General features: G+C 35.2%; 1 protein-coding gene across 2 annotated transcripts in view; it reads left to right on the top strand.

The window, feature by feature from the left end:
- Positions 1-20,007, top strand: part of CPNE8 (copine 8) — a 227,624-nt gene that overhangs the window by 88,484 nt on the left and 119,133 nt on the right. For both annotated transcript variants that reach the window (XM_058743122.1, XM_058743121.1), the window contains exon 7: positions 17,749-17,812. In XM_058743122.1, coding sequence (XP_058599105.1) covers positions 17,749-17,812 — 64 coding nt within the window. The remainder of the gene's footprint in view (positions 1-17,748; positions 17,813-20,007) is intronic.

Raw genomic sequence — 20,007 nt, forward strand, 5'->3', positions numbered from 1 at the left:
TTGCACAAGTAACTAAATGGATGGATGTATCATTTTCTGACAAGGGGAAGATCATCCATGTCTGGGCTTTTCACAGTTGATCAGTGTTTTAGGAAGAGATGAGTCATTCTATCCTTGTATTGCAAGGTGTAAACATTTGCAACATTCTTTTTTGTTTGTTTATATTTGTCTAACCTCATTGAGTTGGATTAAAAACTGATAAAGCTGAAGGAAAGAACTGATAAGATGTGATCTGTGTTATTTGGAAGATGGCTTCTAAACTAAATAGTACCTTCTTGTTGAATAAACCTACTTGTTGAATAAACATTCCTCATTTCACTTAGTTTTAGTATCAGACAAGTTTCTAAAGGGTTACCCTTAGTATAGACAATGTTTAGAGATTATGTTGGGATAAAATCTTTCAGAGAAATTATAGGTTTCTCTACAATGAAATTCATTGTTTCTTTCTTCTTTCTTCCCTCTTAGGTTATGGCATAATTTGCTTATTCTGGGATTCAAGATGTAGCCCAGGGAATATTAGTTTTATAGTTAAGCAAACTAGTTGTAAAGAAAGACCTTTATGGGCCAACCTTAGAATAAGAATCTTGGTCTGAGCTCTAGCCCAATGATGAGATGAATGTTTGGAACTAACATTTGGGGATTGTCTCTGCTCCTGTATTTATACCCAACTGGTTTTTGTCTTCAAAGCAATTGAAAGAGAGCAGTGAATTTTTAAAAAAATAATACCAGTGGCTAACTTGATTGAATTCTTATAAGGTGTCAGTCAATATACTACCTGCTTTGCACTTAAAAGTTCTGTAACCCTTACTGCACCATTGTGAGGTAGATAGGTATTATAATCATCCCCATTCATTAGAGAAAGAAACTGAGACAAGGATTCTGGAGAAACCGCGCTTCAAATAGAAGTTGTCTGGCTTATGACCCATGTGCTTAACTACCGCATTATAATGCCTTCAACAAATGAATATATTTATATATGGCTCTGAAGGAAATTGATTTTTTTAATTTTATTTCATTTTAGTAATGAAAAAGTATTTATTTAAAAGTCAAGAATGTCTCTGAATGATAAGACGAGCTTTAAAGATACCCATCTTGGCTTAGGTCATTTCAAGGATGAGGTTCCTTTGCACGATGTCTTACCCACACAGCTCTTATGCCAGCACAGTCCAGAGTAAAAACAAAAATTCCTGAGTTAAAAATTCCCGAGGTCATCTCCAGAGCGGTTTGTTTCTTGCTTCTGTCTTGGGTCATGAAGACTTAGCTTCTGTGGGCTATACCAGGTTTCCATAGGGGATGTGCTGCACTCTTCTGTTCCCTAGGATGATTAAGAGAACAGCAATAGCCCTGGAAGTGAGGGGAAGAGTGGCTTTCCTGTGCCAGCTATTCTCATTCTAGGGTTACTGCGCCTGCTCTCTGTGGTCAACTAGGGTGACAGAACCCTTCTCTAGGGGTAACATTAAATTTTCTCAGAGCCAACACAGTCTAAATAGGAAGACTATTGGAAGGAATTTTAAAAATAAATCCATATCTAGTTTTGGAAAGAGGTAAATAAGTGTGTGATGTTTTTTCCTGATCTTTTAGAAAATCATCATTCTGAATTCAGTGTGTTGACAAGTACATAGCACCACGTACTCATTCTTCCTGGTCATTTCTTCCATTTGGTAATGCAGGATGATGTGCTTCCATTTCTAAAAGCAACGAGCTTTCTGCTGCTTTCTTCTCTTAAGTGTTCAGGGAAGAGAAATTAAACATATTGTCAGGGGTTTTATTTATATTATTTTTGTTGAAGGCCTTTGTGAGTAATTATCCTTGATTGGGCCACAGTGCCATTTTAGGTACAGGCAGATTCTCGCAATGCAGTAGGCTGCTCTGAGAATGTATTCTAGTAAGTGAAAAATCTCAGTAATCTTTGCAACTCACTGTCTGCTTTGATACCAGTATTGGTTAGAGCCAGTAATCATGGAGACAGATCAATTGAATCTCAACTGTTTCCCAATTTGAGTTAATTCCGATGAAAGACTCTAAACATGGAGGGCAATTTAGTAAACTGACATTTCCAAATACATCTAGATTCCAACATATATTTTTAGTCATTTGCATAAACGTATTGTGTTGTTGTTGTTTTTTTTTTAGTATAAATATACCACTTCTAGCTAACTGAATTGTTGGCTTCTCCCAACATTTTAATAAAGGTTTTTACCTTCTCCCTTTCATACTATTTTTGTTTGTTTTAAATTCCCTGTTGTCCTTTCCTAAACAGGTCTACTTAAACAGTAATCAAAGGAATACACAGTAGATGTTCCTGTTCTGTTCTTATTAATTCTTCTGTTCACCATGACACATGTGGGTTCCACAGCATGATGGAGCAAAGCCCCTGAACAACCTCCTAAAATTCAATCAAGCTGCTGAATGCCTTTCCTCCATCCTTTTTTTCTTTTAACAATTGTGAAAAGACTTAAAAAGAAACCATTATATCCTCTGCATTGTAGAGACCTGTTGTTGTGCCTTGTAAATGGTAAGATTCGGTAAATGTTTATTCAACGGAATTTTCCGGAATAAGAATCAAATTTATATGTTTTTCTCTTTTTTGTTAAGAACACAAAATGTCTCTCCTGCGCATTATAACTTTGCACTTCAGGGCTTGGAATAGAATTTTTAGATTATAATAATGTTGCTACCTATGCATTTTACTACATCATAAATGTAAAGGGTACTCGCAATAATATTAGTAACCTAATATTTCTGTACGTAGATGGACAGATCTAGTTTATCCCAGCTGAAATAATTTCTTAAAAATTTTTGACATATGTGGTATTTAAGAGCTAGGATCACATCATTCTTGTCAATAATTACTTTTAAAGAAAATTTTCATCTCCAGAGATTATGAACAGTTTACTTTGTTTTTATTACTGCAAAGCTGTGTCTCAAATCACTGATTGTGTATTCCTCATAATTCTGTACTGTGATAATAACTGCCTTGCCTTTATTTTAATGTCAGCATTTAATATTCTGACCATAAAAGAAGACCACATTTAATTTAATTGTAATTTTATTTTATTTTATTTTTTTATTAAAAAAATTTTTTTTAATGTTTATTTTTGAGAGAGAGAGTGAGACAGAGCATGAGCGGGGAGGGCCAGAGAGAGGGAGACACAGAATCTGAAGGAGGTTCCAGGCTCTGAGCTGTCAGCACAGAGCCCGACGCGGGGCTCGAACCACGAACCGTGAGAACATGACCTGAGCCGAAGTCGGCCGCTCAACTGACTGAGCCACCCAGGCGCCCCTAATTTAATTGTAATTTTAACAATTACAGGGGAGCAGATGGATTTCTTGAGCACAGTGTTTAAAAATTTCAACAAAATTTGCTATTGCCGTTTTCTGGCATTTAACATATTTTAACAGTGAACGTCATATATTTTCTTTTGTGATAACTGATAGAGTAAAATCTTAGAAACGATGTCTTCATAATTTTTAGAGACAAAATGTATTGCCTGGAAAGATAAATGTATGAGATTTAAATTAAAATATTCATTCGTTTTGAAAAACTACTTGCATGCATCTTTAGTTTTGCCTTTGGAAATGACATCATTTCTTCCTGTAATTAGATTTCAAAAGAAAACTAATATACGAAAAGTATGTTTCTTTTTGCCTGAACATCAGTGTTAGTTTTCAATTACTGAGCTATTTATGTGGCTTTGATTTTTTCTTTGTTTAACAAGAAACATTTGGTATCTTATGTCATCATCCCCAGCTATTTACCTTCTCTGTATCTACACTTGTGTGATCTGAGCACCTCAGTGTCACAGTCCAGAATCAAATGGTCTGGTGATACCACTGAATCCTGATCTCCAGCCCGGCTTCAACCTTCTATGCTCTGTCATTCTTGTGGGTACATTTTTCCTTTCTTCTCAGCAGCTTTTCCAAAAGGCTACAAATAACTTTCTTCAAGCCCTCTGTCACATAACCTTTCTTCTCCTCACTCCTAGTCTTTTACTTTTACAACTTTACCTTTTTACTTTCAGAGAGAATAATATCATAAATACTATTAGTTGCTGCATCTGTTATTTAACACTCTAACACCCTGCACCAAGAGCTTTCCATATATTGTACCATTTAATCTTTCCTCAACCTAGCAAACCAGAGATTATTAGTCATAGTTTGCAGATGAACAAATGAGGCTTAGATAAGTCAAATACTCACCCAAAATCTGGAGAGGAAGGAAGCTAGGAGCTGAGGTGCTTTTTAAAACTCAGGTGTGACCCCTTAATCGTTCTCCCATTTTTGGCACACTACGGGGGAGATTTAGTTTACCTCCTCCCCTCCTGGTTTAGTTGAGCATATATTACTTTTCTCCACCTGAACAACTGCCTTCTTCTAAGCCCTGGATTGCACTCCACACAGACATCCCTAGAGACTTTGCTTCCGCCCTGCCATCCTCCAGACACATAACTCTGCCTCTACCTTACGCTGTGGCTCTGCCTCTGTTCTTCCCATCACAGCAAATAATCTTCAAAGATTTCTTGCACAGCTGCTCCACCGCTCCACTGCCACTACCTCGTCAACCCACTTTTCATGATTCCACTTAAATGTCTTGCCTGGGGGCTCAGCTACCTCCTATGTGCCATATCCATAGATGGTTGCAGTTCTCATCTTACCTGGCCTCTCTGTGGTGCTTGTTGCTGTTGATCAGTTCTTTCTTGAAACTCCTCTCCCTGTGCTTTCATGACACCGTCTTTCACTGGTTCCCTCATGGCTCCCTGGATAGTCCTCTTACCTGCATCATGGGCCAAACAATGACCTGAAATTGTGCACAAAATGCTGAGTGACATTTTTCTCCCGAAAATGTCTCTGGCTTTTATTAGAGTCTCAAATGTGTCTGTGACTTAACAAAGTTTAACACCTACACCCTACAGGATATGTTACTCTGGATGATGTCTTATATGTCTCTGATTTCAGCTGTCACCTATATGACAATGATATCACATCTTATATCAATCATATTTCTTTTGTTGGCTCCAGATGCATGTATATAGCTGCCTACCAAACATAGATGTCTCAAAGAAATGTCAAATTGAATATGCCCCAAAGGTGAATTTGTCATTTATACCATCAAAATTCCTCCTGCTGTGTCCTTTTCTCTGTGATGGCACTGCTAGGCAGTTTCTAAGCAAGGTAGGTGGGAGTCCTTTTATGCCCTTTATCCCTCTCTCCTTCCTTGCTCAGCAGCCAAGCTGTCCATCTTCACTTCCACTACTCTTGCAGCAACCCCTCTTACTTAGTTGTACAGCTCTTCCTGACCAGCCTTGATGTCTGTAATTACAGTCCGCACCAGTTTCCTCTGCATGCAGTAGCTCGTACTGGTCTTTTTAGAGTCAGACGTAGAATTCAGCTCCTTCTTCAGCTCTTCCCCATACCCTGTTGGGTAGAAAACTCAATCTGCAATGGCACTTGAGACCCACCAGTGTACTCTAATATTCCTAAACACACATTATCCTCTGAGCGACTTGAATGTCCTTCATTGGATCATATTCTTACATCACTGTGTCTGATCCTCGTGTCTGGAAGGCATTTATGCACTTTGCCCCACTTGCCAGTTTGCACCCACCTTGTTAGACACAGCTCCTGTCACCTTCTCTGAAATCTTTCTGGTCTCTACCAGACTAGGATTGGTGCCCATTTTTAGTGTAGTACCTGAATCTTTGTTCAGTTATAATATTCTTCATCCTTTATTGTTTATTTCTGCATCACATGTTTTGCATTTCACTACAGGGCAAGTGTCAGTTAATTCTTTGCATAATACTTCTCCCTAAACTCTACGTCACTTCTCCCTCACAATTCAAGTGTAACAGAGCTCTCATATGTGAATAATTTATGTGTTGCCAAATTTTAGTGTAATATTACATAAATAACTCATTGTGCCACTAGGTACTACATTAATTTTTTTCATTCAATTTTTTTGAAAAGAGTTCATTCAGTTTGAGTTGTTTTTGTCCCAGTTCAAATAGATCGGCTTAGCATGGAAAGGTGTTGGATTATCCTTTATCCAGTTAAGAACTAGCTCTTATTAGAGTCTAGGTCCTTTCTCCAACTACCTCCAATTGGGGATTTGTTACTGCAGTTAAGACGAGTCCATATGTTAAGTTGGCAAATTTTGTATTGAAGATTATCTCTTAATGCCATTACCTACACAGGTGAAACACTTAGAATTCCCATTCTGCTTCTTTAGCTGCCTAACATTCTATATCAGGAACTGTTTTTTCATATTTTATCACCTCTTCCCTTTTCCTGCCTTCAGTCAGTGAATATACTTCATCCTGTTATTATCTGGCTCACTCATGATTGAGCTAGTATAATCACCGAATTAGTACTAAGTTTGAACAGAAGTCATGCTATTGGCTTAATTTGTTAGTTTTCTTGTACATCCATATTGAGTTACATTATTTCTCTGGGGACTTCTGAAATCACTCTTTTAAAAATCAAATGTAATGCAATTCAACAAATGCTTAGAGAATGTCAATATCAGATGTCTTTAGGTGTAGACAGGCAGAGACGGCGATGCACAACCCTTCCCCTTCTGGAGCTGCCTGCTTTTGTGAATAATACATGTAAGCACATGATAATAACTATAATGTATGGAATACTTGCTGTGTGCTGTTTATACACATTTGATATTAAAACTGAATTATTAGTCCTCAGATGAGGATACTGAGTTTCAAGAAGATTACACAACTTGTTCAAGGTCACAGTCATTAATTGATGTACCAGGGATGTGAAGTTAGCTTTGTGGAACTCTCAAATGCGGTGCCTATGTCCAGGTCTTGTAAGACAGCAGGAATTTCTACAAGGTAGAGAGGGTGGACGAATCAACTCTAGTTATGAGAGTCAGAGAAGCAGCATTTGAGTTGGGCTTTGAAAAATGAAGTGTTTACCAGGTAGATAGCCTAAAGATGAATCTGAGATCCTAAAAATTTTCAATATTGAGAAAGGCTGATGAAGGAGATATTTTAAGGCAGGAAGCATTGTAGATTACTGAAGGCATACCTCTTTAGTGATGTGACTTACTGCCTTCAGCTCAGCATAAGCAAATTAATTTTCAGAAAAAAATATTAAGCTTGATAGTAGCTCCTTCATAATGTTATTAAGTGTGATGTTTCATTTTTCATGTTTTCAACGTCTATGACTAAAATTCTACTGCATATATTTTCCTGTGACTTGATTTGTTGCTCAAAATTGTTTGTGATAGCCATATATGTAATGTGTGATGTGTGGATGTGTGAAGTTATACTTTACTCATTTATTTTATTACTGTATCAGTTTTATGAATTATAAACAGATTTACCTAATATTAAGTTGGTGGGCCTTTATAGCTTCCAGTTTTTTTTTTCTGTATAAACAGTGCTATAATAAAAATCATTATATATCTCCTCATTGGATATAAAATATAAAATTATTTGCATATAAAAAATATTGGATGTCTTCTTACTATATGCCTAGGAATGAAATTCTGGGGTCTTAAGGTAGGTGTGATGTGGAAGGGAGAATTTTGGCCCGTGACCTTTGCTGTCTAGCGTCACACCAATGGTCATGTTACTTATGTGGCAAGAGGAACTTTGTAGACATAATTAAAATTACTATTCACCTGACTTCAAGATACAGAGATTATCATGAATTATCTAACTAGAGTCAAATTAATCACATGAGCCTTTAAAAACAGGAAAAAAAGCAAAAATATAAATTAAAATTAAAATTAGAAGCTAAAGGCAGAACAGAATATGAGAGAGATACAGCTAATGCACGTGGGGAGGTCAAAGGACTCCATGGGAAAGACCTGACCTGCCTTTTCTGACTGAAAGATGTAGGGGCAACATGAAAATCAAGAAAAGGCTCTCTGTTCTTTTTCATAGGTCTATTTGTCTGTCTTTGTGCTGGTACCATACTGTTTTGATTACTCTGGTTTTGTAATATGTTTTGAAATTGGGAAATGTGAGTCTTCCAGGTTTGTTCTTTGAAATTGCTTTGGCTATTTGGGGTCACTTGAGGTTTCATATAAATTTTAGGATGAGTTTTTCTACTTTTTTTAATGTTTATTTTCTTTTGAGAGAGAGAGGGGGAGAGAGCGAATGGGGTAGGGGCAGAGAGAGGGAGACACAGAATCTGAAGCAGGCTCCAGGCTCTGAGCTGTCAGCACAGAGCCCGATGCGGGGCTTGAACCCACGAACCGTGAGATCGTGACCTGAGCCGAAGTCGGACACTCAACCGACTGAGCCACCCAGATGCCCCTCTACTTTTTTTCTGTAAAAAAAAAAAAAAAATAACACTGGGATTTTGATACAGATTATGTTAAATCTGTAGATTGTGTTGGGTGGTATGGACATCTTGACAGTATTATCTTAAAATCATGAACACAGAATGTCTTTCCATTTATCTGTGTCTTCTTTAATTTCTTCCAGTAATATTTCATAGCTTCTAGTGTGACAGTCTTTCACCTTCTCAGGTTATTCCTAAGTATTTTATTATTTTTGGTACTATTGTAAATTGAATTATTTTCTTAATTTCCTTTTTGGTTTGTTCACTATTAATATATAGAAACATAACTGGTTTTTATGTTGATCTTGTATCCTACAGCTTTGTTGAATTTATTAGTTCTAACAGTATTTTTTACTGTGGAATCTTTAAGGTTTTCCACATATAACTTATATGACATAACCTTCACTTCTTCCTTTTCAATTTGGATGTCTTTATTTCTTTTTCATACCTAATTGCTCTGGATAGCACTTCCATTATGATGTTGAATAGAAGTGGCAAGGGTGGACATCTTGTTTTCTTCATGACTTTAGAGGAAAAGTTTTCAGTCTTTCTCCATTGAGTATGAGATTACCTGTGGATTTTTCAAATATGGCTGTTATTATGTCGAGATGTGTCATTCCATCCCTAGTTTGCTAAATGTTTTTATCATGAAACGGTGTTGAATCTTGTCAAATGCTTTTTTGCATCAATTGGGATTGATGATCATATGGATTTTGTCCTTCATTCTGTTAATATGATATATTAAACTGACTTGGATATGTTGAGCCATCCTTGGATTCCAGGGACAAATTCCACTTGGCCATTGTGTATAATCCTTTTAATGTGCTGTTGAAATCAGTTTGCTAGTATTTTCTTTTGGATTTTTGCATCAATATTTATGGGGGATTCTAGTCTTTTTCTTATAATGTCTTTGTCTGGCTTTGGTATCAGGGTAATACTGGCCTGTTAGAATGAACTTGGAAATACTCCCTACTGTTCAGTTTATTGGAAGAATTTTAGGAAAATTGATGTCAATTCTTTAAGTGTTTGGGAAAATTCTCTAGTGAAGCCATTTTATCCTGGACTTTTCTTTGTTAATAGGTGTTTGATTACTGATTCAGTCCCCCTACTAGTTACTTATCTGTTCATATTTCCTATTTCTTCATGATACAATTGTTAGATTCTGTGCTTCTTGGAATTTATCCATTTCTTCTATGTTATCCAATATGCTGGTCTGTAATTGTTCATGATATTCTCTCATAATCCTTTTTATATCTGTGGCATTGGTTGTAATGTTCCCTCTTCCATTTTTTTTTTTATTTTAGTATTGTCTCTCTTTTTCTTAGTCCATCTAAAGGTTTGTCCATTTTGTTGAACTTTACAAAAACACAACTTTTAGTTTTATTTGTGTGTGTGTGTGTTGTTTTTCTATCATCCATTTTTAAATCTCTGATCTAATCTTTATATTTCCTTACTTCTGCTAGTTTTGAGATTACTTTGTTTTGTTTTTCTAGTTCTTTGAGGTATAAAGCTCGGTTGTTCATTTGTAGTCTTTATAAAAATTTATTTTATTAAAAAAATTTTTTTGAGAGAGAGCAAGAGCAGGGGAGGGACAGAGGGAGAGAGAGAATCTCAAGCAGGCTCCATGCACAGCATGGAGACTGATGCAGGGTTCAATCTCACAACCATGAGATGATGTGAGCTGAAATCAAGAGTTGGATGCTTAACCGACTGAGACATGCATGCAGCCCTGATTTGTAGTCTTTTTTTTTTTTTAATATATGCATTTACAGTTATAAACTTCCCTCTTGGCACTTCTTTCATTGCATCCCATATATTTTATTTTAGTTTGTTGTATTTTTATTTTCATTGTTTCAAGATATTTTCTCTTGAAAATTTTTTTTTCTTTAATGTTTATTTTTGAGAGACAGAGTGTGAGTGGGGGAGGGGGAGGAGGAGACACAGAATCTGAAGCAGGCTCCAGGCTCTGAGCTGTCAGCATAGAGCCTGATGCAGACCTCAAACCCACAAATTGTGAGATCATGACCTGAGCCAAGTCAGATGCTTAACCAACTGAGCCACCCAGGTGCCCCCAAGGTATTTTCTGATTTCCTTTGTAACTTTCTCTCTGAACCATTGGTGTTTAAGAATGTGTTGTTTTATTTCTACATATTTGTGTAGTTTCCAATTTTCCTTCCACTATTGATTTCTAACTTCATTCCTTTGTCATTGGAAAGCATACTTTGTATAATTTCAAGCTGCTTGAATTTGTTAAGACTTGTTCTGTACCTAATATATAGTCTCTTCTGGAGAATATTCCATGTGAACTTGAGAAGAAGTATGTTCTGTTGTGTTGGAGTGTGATCTTTATGTCCATTAGGTCCAGTTGGTCTGTGATGTTGTCCATGTCCTCTATTTCTTTACTAAACATTGGTCCAGTTGTCCTATCTATTATTGAAAAGTGGAGTGTTAAACTTTCTTACTATTATGTGTTGGTATTGTATTATCTTTTATTAATACACTGCTGCATTTTTGTTTAATACTATTTTGTTTATTTTTTTGCATGCAAAATACTAAACTAGTAGAATCTCACAGGTTTTATTTTTGTTATTGTGCAATTCTAAGTATTCTTTCTTGTCTGCTATTCCTTCTTTTAATAATGAGTTTTCAGAAATGTCTTAAAAATTGCATTTGTCATTAATTTCTAACTCAAATTTTTTTGGTCAATAAATGTGATATAGTTTAGTAAATATTCTATGACATAGTGTGTGGTCAATTTTAGTAAATGTTTCATAAATTAAAGCAAAATTTTGAGAATGAGTGGAAATCACCGAAATGAAAAAGGGGCCTTGAATGGTTGGTAGGGTGAGTATTCTGGGTGAAGCAGGGGGGAAGGAGACATCTGTTATGGATTCAAGGAACAAAAAGCATGGCTCTGTTCAAAAATGGCAGAAAAGATAAAATTAGATATTTTACAGTGAATGTATTTTATGAAGGATATTATGTCCTAATTAATCAGTTTGGAATTATTAGGATCTTTGTAGAGCCACTGGAAGATGGAAGGCTTCATGGTTAGAATTCATGGTCAAATCAATCTGACATCCATGGAGAGGATACATTAAAGGAGTACCAGCCTGAGACCAGTTAGGAACATTAAAACTACAGTAATCCAAGCAAAAGAGTAAAGGTATGAACTAAGGCATACCTGCTAGAGGTAATGGAGAAGTAGTAAGAGATATGGAAAAATGTTACAGTTAGAAAACTAAAACAAACAAACAAACAGAACCCTGATGGCAACAATCAACAAAAAGCAAAATCAAACTAAACAAAAACAAACCACCCAGTTTCTCAAGAGACCATTTATGTGTCATGTGTCAATTTTGGAAAGGATTATTTCATCTTTAATAATTCTCTTGACATGTCTCTTCAGCTGTCTTGGGGATGAGTTCTATTATTATTACTATTATTATTATTATTATTATGTGTTGTAAAATATAATAGAAGAATAGTAGTATGGGAAACTTTTCAAAATAGACTTTTTTGAATAACTTTCTATTTTGATATAATTTCAGTTATACAGAAAATTGACTAGAATAGTACCAGAAACTTCTGGATGCCCTTTACCCAGAATAACAGACATTAACTTTGTCCGAAGTGCTTTTATCATTTTCTTCCCCACCTTCTTTCTTCTTATCCCCCTCTTTGATATTCTAGTTCTAGTAGTAAGTTGGAGGCATTGTTGGAGACACTGTGCCCCCTTTCTTAAAATTCTTGAGTGTGTATTTCTTAATAGGGAGTTGATGATCAAAATCAGGAAATTTCACAGTGATACAATGATATGTAATCCATACTCCATATTAAAATTTCAACAATTATCCCAGTAATATCCATTAAAGCGATTTTTCCCCAGTCTAAAATTTAGTCAAGAATCATACATTGTATTTAGTTGTCCTGATTTTAGTCTCTTTCAACCTGGAATAGTTCCTCAACCTGTCTTTTCTTTCGTCACATTGTTTTTAATCTTTTTATTTTAAAATAGCCGTAGATTTATAGAAAAGTTACAAAGACAGTACAAGGAGTTCTTATACATTCTTCACCCAGTTTCTCCTAACATTAACATCTTAATTACCAATGGACATTTGTCATAACTAGTAAACCAACATTGATACATGACAGTTAACTAACTCCAGACTTTATTTGAATTTCACACTTGTTTCTTCCATTAATGTCCTTTTTCAGCTAATGTCCTTTTTTCTGTTTTACAGTTCAGGTTAGGATACCACATTGCATTTAGTTATCCTGTCTCCCAGTATCTTCTGTTTTGTGACAATTTCTTACTCTTTCCATGTTTTGATGCCCTTGACAGTTTTGAGGAGTATTAGCAGATATTTTGTAGAATGCCCCTCAATTTGGGATTGTCTAACGTTTTTCTCGTTGTAGGTTTGGAGGGGAAGTTCACAAAGGTGAGGTACCCTCGTTAGATCATATCAGCAGTACATGATATCAACATGACTTATTGCTGGTGATGTTAACTGTAATCACTGGGCAAAGTCATGTTTGCCAGATTAAAATGGTCACTGTAAGGTACACATACTCTTGTATAGTATGATGAGTTTTTCATATGTTTTGGAGCTATACTGTTAGATGCATAAAGTATTGAGATTTTTATATCTTTCTAATTAATTGAAACTTTTGTTAATTACATAAGAACTATTTGTAGCAATATTTTAAAATTTAAAATCTATATGTTTAGTATTAATGTAGGTCCACTGATTTTCATTGGGTTTGGGTTTTTTTCGCCTAAGCATATCTTTACATTCTGTTCTTTTGAACTTTCTAAATTCTTAAATTTTGATATCTGTAGTAAATAGCTTATAGATGAATTTTATGTTTTTTAAGTTTTTTTTAAAAAAAATTAATGTTTGTGCACTACTAGACATTTATCCACGATGTACAGGTTTGCTGTTTCAGAGGGACACATGCGCCCCCCATGTTTACAGCAGCACTATCAACTATAGCCAAAGTATTGAAAGATCCCAAATGTTCATAGATGGATGAATGGACAAAGAAAATGTGGTATATATATATACTATGGAGTATTACTCGGCAATCAAAAAGAATGAAATCTTGCCATTTGCAACTATGTGGATGGAACTGGAGGGTATTATGCTAAGTGAAATTAGTCAGAGAAAGACAAAAACCATATGACTTCACTCATATGAGGACTTTAAGAGACAAAACAGATGAACATAAGGGAAGGGAAACAAAAATAACATAAAAACGGAGGGGGACAAGACAGAAGAGACTCATAAATATGGAGAACAAACTAAGGGTTACTGTGGGAGTGAAGGATGGGCTAAATGGGTAAGGGGCATTAAGGAATCTACTCCTGAAATCATTGTTACACTATATGCTAACTAATTTGCATGTAAATTTTAAAAAATAAAAAATAAAATTAAAAATTTTAATGTTTGTTTATTTTTGAGAGAGACAGAGCACAAGCAGGGGAGGGGCAGAGAGAGAGGGAGACACAGAATCTGAAGCAGGCTCCAGGCTGTGAGCTGTCAGCACAGCACCCGATGCGGGGCTGGAACTCATGAGCAGTGAGATCATGACCTGAACCGAAGTCGGTCATTTAACTGACTGAGTCACCCAGGTGCCCCTGAATTTTATGTTTTTTATACAAAGTGACAATATGATTTTAATCTGGACCATTTGTTTCATTATCAAATGGCTTAGTGACTGTTGCCCTGGATTTATTTCCATTACTTTCTTACTGCTTTCTATCTGCTCTACCCTTTGTTTCTTTAGTTTCTTTTGAGTCGGTTGTATTTTTAAAACACTAGTTTACAATTTTCCTATTCTAAACTTTAGGTTATAAAGTCCTTTAAAGACTGTAGTTTTGCAGAAGTTTTAAAACATATGCTTAGGGGTGCCTGGGTGGCTCAGTCGGTTGAGCGTCCGACTTTGGCTCAGGTCATGATCTCACACTCCGTGAGTTCGAGCCCCACGTTGGGCTCTGTGCTGACAGCTCAGAGCCTGGAGCCTGCTTCGGATTCTGTGTCTCCCCCTCTCTCTGCCCCTCCCCTGCTCATGCTCTGTCTCTCTCTGTCTCAAAAATAAATAAAAACATTAAAAAAAAATAAACATACATGCTTAATTTATCAAATTCTATTCACTTCAAAGCATCTTGTCCTTTCTTCTTGAACAAAGAACATCAGAAGATTTAACTTAAATTCTCACTCTCCTAATTAATCCTATCATTTGTATTGTTATGTAGTTTTTAACATTTTGATTCTTGTCTTATATTCAATATTTATTAAGATTTATTTGTATTTTACCACTTCCTTTATTATTTCTTCTCTCATTGCAGACTTCCCATCTGTGATCATTCTCCTGTAGTTTGAAGTCCTTTAGAAAGGCCTCAAGCAAGGATCTTTGGCTATAAATCCTCAGTGCTTACTTGTTTAAAATTATTTGTGGGTCATGCTTGTTCTTAAAAGGGATGTGCACTGTATACATTCCTAGGGGGATAGTTACTTTTTTCAAACACTGAAGACATTTTCACTTGTCTCTCACCTTCAGTGTTCTTTCTGAAATTCCCGTCCCTGTAGGCAATCTGTCTTTTCTCTCTGGCTCATTTGAACATGTGCCCTTCATCTCTGCTCTTTTGCTATGGTCCTCTTATGTGTATAGGTATAAATTTACTTTTATTTATGCTGCTTGGGATTCATTCAGCCTTTTGAGTCTGGAAATTGATTTTTTACATCACTTCTTGGAGTTTCCCAGCCATTCTCTCGTCAAATATTACATCTTCTCTATTCCTTCTTCTCCTTCTGAACCTCTGGTGATATGTATATTAAAACTTTTATCTGGTTCTCCATGTCTGTAAACCTCTTTATAGTAGTTTCCAGTACAGTCTGCCTCTCTGTACTGCATTGTGGATAATTATTTTACATCTGTCTTTCAGTTCACTAATTCTTCCGCTGTGTTTAATCTGTGGTTAAATCCGTTCACTGAGTTTTCTTTTTCTATTATTTCCAGAAGTTCCTTATTTTTTCTCCAAATATTCTCAAGTATTTTTATTATCCTTTGCTAGTTACTCATATTTCCATATCTTTCTTTAAATTTTAGGTATATTATACACGCTTACATTTTGTAAATTATTCATAATATTTCCAGTATTCTAAGTCTGTATTTGATGCTGTAGCCTGTTGTTTCTAGAGACCCTAATACATGGTACAGTTTTCCTTTAGTTTTTTTGCAATACTTTGAAATGAACTCATATGTATTTAAAAATTTTTAATGTGAGAATCTTTCGAGATGTAGTTAGAAGGCAAACTCTGCAGAGATGTTTTCCATTTACCAGTTACCTATGATCACTTCAACCAAACAGAATTCTTGGTTAGAGTTTTTTATAACTACCAGGTAGTGAAAAACTAACAAGACTGTTTGAGGTATGAATGATTAGGAGACTTTTTTTTTTCTCTTTTATTCGTCATCAGGTTTTAAGGCAGGGATTTACTTTTTAGGTCTCTCCCAAGTGAATGTTTGTATCTAATTCATGCTACAATCAGGCAGTGTAGTAATTGTGATCCAAGCTCTATGTTGGTATTAGTCATTTATTGAATTCTCCACCTTGTGAGTCTTTCCCTCCCCCACTTTTTTGGTCTCTTATTTTTATGTCCTAAGGTGTCATGAAAAAGAAGCCCAAGATCAAGCTCTACAGGGTCACTTCTGCTTGTCTTTCTGGTTTTTCTTCTTCAGGTTCTGATTGGTCCTTACTGTTCTTGCCAGGTTACTAGAGCATTTATAAAGACTTTGTGGCAAATTTTATTCAGCATTTTACAGTCTTTTCAGGTACACGTTCAGTCAGGGTGTTTAGTTTGTCATAACATGTAAAATGTAAACCTGGAAATTGACAGATAGGAGGAAAAAAGGTACAGCTAGATTACAAAAATTAACCAATTAAGGTTGCTGGAAGGATGCTAAAAAAGATGTATGTAATATTCCAAGGAAAGATGTGCAAGAATAAATTAATTGATCTTTTAGTCATAAAGACTTGGAGAAAATGGAAGATCCTGACATGTAGTTAACCTAATGGGGAGGAAAGATATAAAGAAAACAAAATGTTGTGATAGGCGGTTTACTGTACAAGCTATGAGATGACATTTTTAGTTCAAAACCAAGTGGTACTCTCCAGAGGAAAATATTACAGTAGAAAGGAAGAAAGAATAGAGGAGTTTAGAATATGTATAATTTACACTGTTAAATTTACAACTCAGCCTTTTTGCCTTCTTCCCAGTTAGGCTAAGAGCCAAGTCCCTTTACACATGGAGAACAGGGGATTATGTATTTGCTACATCCATGCTGATATAGATTATCAGATATGAATTATATTCTTGAGGACAAACACCCTTGTTGGGCTGCAATTCCACAACTTGTAGGTCCCAGGAATAACAGAAGAGTCTGAACTATGATTTGTGATGGGACAAAAGAACCATGAAGTATACTATGAGAGCATTAGGATTACTCTTTGGGGGATTCTTATGGACTTGTCTCTGTATTCCCTCATGTAGCGCAGGGAACCATACACACACCTTGCATTTTTCTAGTGCACTTTTGTGTCAGCTGGAATCTATGTGAGCATAAATATACCAGATCCATGTACAAAGAAAAATGTGTGTGAGTTTGACTTTGCTTAATTTTGCTTATGTATTACATATTTTCAGTGTATATGGAGCACCTGCTATGTGTAGACATTTAACTCTATTGCTTCACAAGAGGTCTATGTCATGAACTTTACTCTTATGGATGTTATAATCTACTTGAGAAAAGACAGGGAAAAATATGTGATGGTAACAAATTAGGAATAATTAAATGCTAAACTTGTGTTACTTCAAGTGCCATGGGATTGTGGAGAAGGCCGAACTTTGTGTGAGGTCGACGGGATGAAGATTCCTGGGACAAATGGAACTTCTTCTAGGGATATGGAAGGTTTGAGGTGAAACAGGAAGCAGTTAGCATGATGAGGTGTATCAGGGCATGGGAATGGCCATAAAGAGGAAATGAACACCAAGAAATAACCATGTTGATGAAAGGGGAAAGAAATATTGAAAACCAAGGTGAGGAATAGGTTTTAGTCACACAATAGAAATTTTAGAACCCATGGGAGAAAGTTTTATTACATTATAGATGTTATGTTATATATTACGTATGGTAGACAATGTGAAACTGTTGATGATTCTTGGGCAGATGTCTGATATGTTTAGCTTCATTAGGAAATGTGGGTCTATAGGATAAACTCAAGGTTGAAAGTAGGACTACATTTTGTTAGGAAAGAGCTCATCTCTTAGTAGTATGCTCTTTATTTGGTTCCTTAAAAATAAAACATAATATTAGTTTATGATATAAAATTAACATAAATTATTAATCTATATAAATATATTTTTGTTGTTTTAGAGGAATTCCAGGGAAGAAATGTGGTACAATTATACTTACAGCAGAGGAATTAAACTGTTGCAGGGTAAGTAAATATTTCTTTGGTTTAAAAAGTATTTCCTATACTTCTGAAAAATATTTTTGAAACTATACTTAAATGATTAATTCTTGAGTAATTTTATAATTTAGACTATGTTATATAATTCTGTGGTCTGTAAGACATCATTTTAGATACTTAGCACTTTAACCAGAGAGACTACATTTATAGTCCAAAAAGGATATCAGTTATTGTAACAGTCTTTTTAAGAAATAGAAATTATTAAAATAAAACCTAATGTCAGTGTCATTAATGGGGGAGGGGCATTACTATTAGAAATTATCAGTTGTACCAATCAGTTCAGTCCTTGTAAAAATTTTGAAGCCTTCTGTGTGATTTTCAAGGAGTGTTTCTATTCGTTTGACATTAGTCCTTTTGCATAACATACTTGTTTGTCCATAATTCTAATTGAATTAATTTAGAATTTATATAAGCTCCCATCTTTTGTTAGCTTGGGAAGCTCACGTTTGAAGAAAGGACCAGCTACTATTCCAACTAGGAATATGATGATATAGACTGCACAGTCAGTATTTTTAGAAAACTGCTATTTTTAGTTGTGATTTGCTGATATAGCCATTGACTCATGTTCAGTGATTTTACTGTCATCAAGAAATGAGGTGATGTCTTTGACACTCCACACTGGAACTAATGATAGCTCTCTGAATCTGAAGTCAATATTGACTATTTAATGTGGCCCAGAGTATCCCTGGGAATTGTTGTTTCTGGGAGGGGAAAAAAGAAGATTGTCCTGGATTAAACCTCTGGGGTTTTTTATTTTCAACTTTTGCTTCATAATTTTAGGAACAGAAGTTCCCAAAGAATACTAAAAACTTATTGCTTAGACACTGGCTGCAGTTTTCATAGAGAGAACTACTGTTTATTATCTGAGTGTGTAATTATTATCTGATTATGTAACTTTAATCTCTAGAGGTTGTCTTTAAAGATAATTACTATGGCTTTATATGCATAATATATTTCTAAGACAATATGGTCAGAATCCTGCCAGCAAATGATGGAAACTGAAATTTTGGTGGGGTGGGGAGTGGCCAGTGAGATAACAAAAGGGAAGGTTAGTAATAGTGTTGTGGAGCTGATTAAACAAGAAATATTAGAATTTAAGTAGTTAAAATGCATTTAAAGTGAGACCCTCCTCTTCTTCCTTCACTCTTTTTGGGGTATCTGACTGCTTAGATCTGTTTTTCATGTCTAAAATGCCCAGAGCCTAAATGCCCAGTACAATGCTGTTAAAGACCAAACTAAGTTGAGTTCTGGATTTGTGTTTTATCTTATGAAATCACTTGACTCTTCTGATTTATTTTCCATATTTGCAAGTGGGGGGAAGCCAGATGTGAACCAAGTCACTAGAATATTTTAAAAAATTCTCCCAGCTCTCATAATTGACTATTGTGACATTAAATCTGAAAGTATAACATACATGAAAACACTTTCTGTATACTAAAAATGCATCACAAAAAGTATAACCCTTTAATTGCAGAAATATTACTTACCATCTTATTCTTTGTTAAAATGACACAATGATTTCTTAAAATTATATCATCTAATGATCATTTATACTTCTTGTCTCTAAATTTATATGCGTGTATATATGTATTTTGTACAGTGAGGGAAGAAAGAGAAGTGAGGTTCAAGGTCAATATGATACATGTTCTTTGTGTTGACATTAACATGCTATTTTGCCAAAATCTTGGTGTTAAGGTGATTTTGTGTTATGCCAGTGAACACATGATTATTAGTTCTATTTCAAAATAGAACCAATATACCAAGGGCATAGCTTGAGTACGGCCAGGTTGCATCTTAAATACCTTCCACTTTAAATTCTATTGTTTTCCTTGGAAGAGCAGAAAGGAACAGGAAAGCTTACATGCAAATGAAGTAGAATCTGTTACTTAGTCATCTAGAGACATTTACCACTCTTTCTGCTACTAAAGCCTTTAGAATATCTGGAATTATCTTCCAATAAGTAAACACATATTTATTATACTTAACAATTATAGATCTAATATTTTAAAAACATTGCTTAGAATCTAGATTTAACTTGACTTACGTATGGTGTGTTCTCAGTCTTACCTACAGCCTTATTGATAATCAGCATCATTGAGGTGTATAAACCTTGAAGTAATATTACTATGCTCATATAGTAGAAGAAGCAAATATATTCAAAA

This window comes from Neofelis nebulosa, chromosome 8 (assembly GCF_028018385.1).
Source record: "Neofelis nebulosa isolate mNeoNeb1 chromosome 8, mNeoNeb1.pri, whole genome shotgun sequence".
NCBI lineage: Eukaryota > Metazoa > Chordata > Mammalia > Carnivora > Felidae > Neofelis > Neofelis nebulosa.